Genomic DNA, 4,814 nt, shown 5'->3' with positions numbered 1-4,814 from the left:
TCGGTTGAGACCTATTCTGCTTGCAGTAGGGCGCTAGGGGCTGCGGTCAGCTCTCCAGGGCGCGCGGTCTGGGTCGCACCAGCCCACGGCTTCCAGGCGAGAGGCGGGACCCGCGGAGGCTCCGGCAGACGCCTCGGGGGCTCACACCGGGAGGGGGCGCGCAGCCCGCCCGCGCCGCCGCTGCCTCTCCGGCCAGCTCGCGAAGACGCAGACCCGGTCCCCGCATCAGCCGGGTGAGCCAGCGGCTTTTGTTGGGCGCGCTGTTCCCGGGGGCGCACGGAACCTCGGGGGACCCAAGCTGGCGGCTGCAGGACTCTCTGAGCTGACTGGGACCTCCGGGGGCGGAGTGGGAGCTCAGGTAGGGGAAGTGGGTTTGTGTTTTTCCTATGAAGGTAAGGACTCTTCTCTCTAGCACTTCCTTGATGTTGCCAACGGGTCAGAGGAAGATTTCAACAGGTGGCCGAGAGCGATCACGTGGGGCAGGTTGGGCGCCGGCCGCCCCCTCCCTTCGGAACTGCTCTTCTCCGCAGAACTGCGCGTGGTCCACAAGCCTCAGCGGTGCCCTCCGTCTATTCCACCTCGCAGCCCCGGAGTCCGCGGAGCTGGTGCGTGGAGAGGGCGGCGGGAACCGGCCTCCCCTGGAAGGCCGGCGCCGGGCTCGGAGCGCGGGTCGGGTCCTCGGGACCGCAGAGCCCCCGCGGGGCAGCGGCGGCGAAGACCTACTCTCTGTCCTCGCCAGGATGCACAACGCGTCGTACTGGGGGCCGGAGCGCGCCAACGCGTCGTGCCCCGCGCCCGCGCCCACGCTCGGCTGTCCCAACGCCTCCGGGCAGCCGCCGCCGCTGCCGCCGCCGCTGGCCGTGGCCGTGCCCGTTGTGTACGCTGTGATCTGCGCGGTGGGGCTGGTGGGAAACTCGGCGGTGCTGTTCGTGCTGCTGCGGGCGCCGCGCAGGAAGACCGTCACCAACCTGTTCATCCTCAACCTGGCAGTGGCAGACGAGCTTTTCACGCTCGTGCTGCCTGTCAACATCGCCGACTTTCTGCTGCGGCGCTGGCCCTTCGGGGAGCTCCTATGCAAGCTCGTCGTGGCCATCGACCAGTACAACACCTCCAGCCTCTATTTCCTCACGGTCATGAGCGCCGACCGCTACCTGGTGGTGCTGGCCACCGCCGAGTCGCGCCGGGTGGCCGGCCGCACGTACGGCGCCGCGCGCGCCGTGAGCCTGGCCGTCTGGGGGGTCGCGACGCTGGTGGTGCTGCCCTTCGCGGTGTTCGCGCGGCTCGACGAGGAGCAGGGCCGGCGCCAGTGCGTGCTGGTCTTCCCGCAGCCCGAGGCCTTGTGGTGGCGCGCGAGCCGCCTGTACACGCTGGTGCTCGGCTTCGCCATCCCAGTGTCCACCATCTGCGTCCTCTACACCTCGCTGCTGTGCCGGCTGCGCGCCATACGCCTCGACAGCCACGCCAAGGCCCTGGACCGCGCCAAGAAGCGGGTGACCGTCCTGGTGGTGGCCATCCTGGCCGTGTGCCTCCTCTGCTGGACTCCCTACCACCTGAGCACCGTGGTGGCGCTCACCACCGACCTCCCGCAGACGCCGCTGGTCATCGCTGTGTCCTACTTCATCACCAGCCTGAGCTACACCAACAGCTGCCTCAACCCCTTCCTCTACGCCTTCCTGGACGACAGCTTCCGCCGGAGCCTCCGCCAGCTGCTGGCATGTCGCGCCGCCTCCTGAGCCCGCTCGCGAGGAGCCGGCGTTCGGGGGCACTCAGGGTGGTTCCCGACCCGCGGCGCCCCGGCAACCCCTCTCCCAGCTTGCTAGAGATGCGGATTCTCGGGCCTGTCCCGGGACCTCCGGCCTCGGAAGCTCTGTGGCTGCACGCGCAATTTGAATTTGCCGAAGCCTCGGGGTCCTGCGGGAGCGCGCGGAGCTTGGGGACCGCTGTGGCTGACAGCGCACAGACGGCTGCCTAATGCCAAAGGGCACCGAGGCAACCCTTGAGCTTGACACAGGAGGGGAGGAAGGGGGTCGTGATGCTGAGACCCTCTTCCCTTTCCCCTCTCGCCTCCCGCCCCAGCTGAGCACAGCCCGGATCAGGAGGATCCCTCGGCGCCGTCAGGGGAGAGGCCCGAGGATGCTGCGGGTGCCCTGGCGTCGGCCCCACGTTCGGCTTCTCGGATTTCCAGCAGCCACCGTTTGCGCTGCTCCAGCTGGAGAGCAGCCTGGCACTGGCCCCTGGCGCTTTTCCACGCGCTCTCGCCGCGGGGGATGAGCGTCCAGGCGCGCGCGGGCTGGAGAGAGGCTGAGGCCGCCCGGGGCTTCGCGGGGGACACAGAGCAGCTCGGGTGAAGGGGCACGGGGTGAATGTGTGCGTGCGTGTGTGCGTGTGTGTGCGCGCGCGCGCGTCTAGCAGAAGCCGGGTCTTTGGGAGGAGGATGGAAATAGGCTGTGATGTCTACACAGCAGTTATTAATATAAAAGCGGTGATAACCCCTTCGTGCCCCAGCCACTTCTCTCTTAGCCTTTCCACTTTGCCACTCCTGTGGTCACCGCGGAGCCCCGCGCGCCAGGCTCCGGAAAGACCAGGAGCCGAGTCCCCGGCAGGGTTGCGGCGCCCCCTGGTGGAGCCACTGCAGGCGCCGAGCATCCCAAACGGCGCTGTGTGTGCAGGTGAGCGAGCCCAACTGCGAAGCCGCTCTTCCCGTGGCTCCGTTACTCGTCATCGCTTCCGTCTGCAAAGGGATTCAATCCCCCTACGCCCCTCTGCCCCCGACGACCTCTAGTACAGCTTGGAGCAGTTCGCTGCAATTCTTTGTGTGCATATGCTTTTCGAGGTTGAGAACTTTATAAATATGTGTGTACTAAAACGTGTACAAAAACGTGTACTAATCTCACAGGCTTTTGTGGACTTAATGAGATCAAGAGGAGATGTGCATCCATTCCAGCGTTCCCTTTCTCCTCATATGCTTCATCCTTTTCACCTCAGAGGGACTGAAATGATGAGACCTTATAATAACCTCTCCTGGGTTCTTTCCGCAGGGCCCTGGGTAATGTCTGGTCCAAGCTGAGAAAGGAAACCAGAGAGCACCCTATCTTTATTTTATCTTTACTTACAGGAGACAAAAGTGAATTAATAGGGAGGACTGACATTGGCTTTGCCCAGCCGTCTATAGTCTTCAGACCTGAGGGCAGAGCATTAACCAAACTCCAGTCATTAATGAGTGTTTTAAAAGATTTTTTTCCCCTTTGGTATGAATTCCAAACAGGAATGAAAATTTCTAAAAGTATTTGTTTCCTACGGTCAGGATTAGGTGTGATCTAAAGTGCTGTTGCTGGTGTGGCAGGATTTGTTAACTTAGATTAATGGACATTAACCACTTTCTCTTAGCTTTAAAATACTTTTAACAAAATAAATGAAATGGAAACTCAGGAAGGGAGTCCCCCCCCCCCCCCCACCGCAAGGAAGATGCTAACTCCCTTCCTGATTTTCATGAATAAGAATTGCTTCCTTGGCTCTCAAAGCTATTAGGAACAACGGGGTGATTCATAGCTATGAGTTTAGAAAATGTAAATTTAGAAACATACTTTGGGTGACAAATAATAGTATTAATAGCTTCAGAATATGGTTTCCTATTTCCAGTGCATTTTGATGGCATTTGAACAGTGCTTTGCTGGTGGATTTCAGAGCCCTCTTGGAATTCATTTTAGTATCTTTCAGATTCCTTGGAAACATTCTATTTACTTTCTTTGTGACTCACAAAATTGTTTTGTGAATCCTCAGTAGTTTGTCAATGTTAAAAATGTAAGTGTAGAGTAACTGCTCATCCTCTGAGGTGATGGACAAAAAGCAGATATTCTTTTTTGTGGATATTCTGCCACAAACCCAGATTTGAAGCCTCTTCTGTCTTCATATTCTCAGAGACTGTACTTTGACATCCTCGGGATACACATCGGGGCAGAGCTGTGTGACCCGCCTATTGATGGCACCCCCACACACACACACCACATATACACACAGCCTGGGTGTCTTTGAATCTACAAGAAGATCACTGGAAAAAACATAGGACTGACACGGCTGTGTTGTCCATTCAGCCAAGCGTGGACTGGCATCCTTGTGTGTGTGATTAAATGGGACCCAGTACTTGTTTCCTCCTGGCTTTCTACATCATTGAATAAACTGTTGTATCATCGTTTCTAGGTTGTTGCCTTCATAACAGCATGTAGAACTCCAGACTATAAGTCTCAGGCTACCTTCTTATGACTTAGGTACCAAGCAAGATAACTAGAATTTACTCACCTCATTGAATTGCAAAGGTTTTAACTCTGTTGAATTTTTGCAGTCTTCCTGTAAACTGTGCTGTTTGGTTCTACCACTTCTGTTATTTTAAAATGTCTACTTTGTTTTACCAGGTTTTACTTAGTACAGTTATGTAATGTATGTGCTTAGGCATTCTCTAGAGAAATGCAGAAACTCTGCTAGTCCATGGCAAGGAAGCTCTGGTTAAATAAAAGGTGAAACATTCTGTGTGGAGAGTTAACATTCTATTTCTGAGAACATGGATCCATAATTCATCACCTTAGCATTTATGTGTCATTAATTTTAAAAACACTGCCTTCAAGGAAATGTTATCTAATGGATAAGCAATGAATAGATAGAAGAACTTGATAAGGTTAAGGGTGAAATCCCCTCACCTTTTTATTTTGGTTGATTGTGAAAATAATGTAAAACTGCCAATTAGCACAAAAACCCTGTGTTATATGCTGGATGGAAGAGGATAACAAGCTTGTTATTTCATTCATTTATTGAATATTTGA

The 4,814-nt window shown here is 56.0% G+C and overlaps 1 protein-coding gene across 1 annotated transcript; it reads left to right on the top strand.

Annotated features, from left to right (window-relative positions):
- The first annotated feature begins 737 nt into the window (after positions 1-737).
- NPBWR1 (neuropeptides B and W receptor 1) lies at positions 738-1,733 on the top strand. Its single transcript, XM_055432647.2, has one exon. It carries the CDS (start codon positions 741-743, stop codon positions 1,731-1,733), a length of 993 nt encoding a protein of 330 aa, XP_055288622.2. The 5' UTR covers positions 738-740.
- Positions 1,734-4,814: the final 3,081 nt, after the last annotated feature.

Source organism: Moschus berezovskii, chromosome 16 (assembly GCF_049115385.1).
Source record: "Moschus berezovskii isolate FMDL1 chromosome 16, NW_MosBer_1.0, whole genome shotgun sequence".
Classification (NCBI taxonomy): domain Eukaryota; kingdom Metazoa; phylum Chordata; class Mammalia; order Artiodactyla; family Moschidae; genus Moschus; species Moschus berezovskii.
Note: the sequence above shows the minus strand (reverse complement) of the source record. Positions and strands in the feature narration are given on the sequence as shown.

Coding starts and splice junctions, on each gene's coding strand:
- NPBWR1 (XM_055432647.2), top strand. CDS start 741: ATGCACAACGCGTCGTACTGGGGGCCGGAGCGCGCCAACGCGTCGTGC.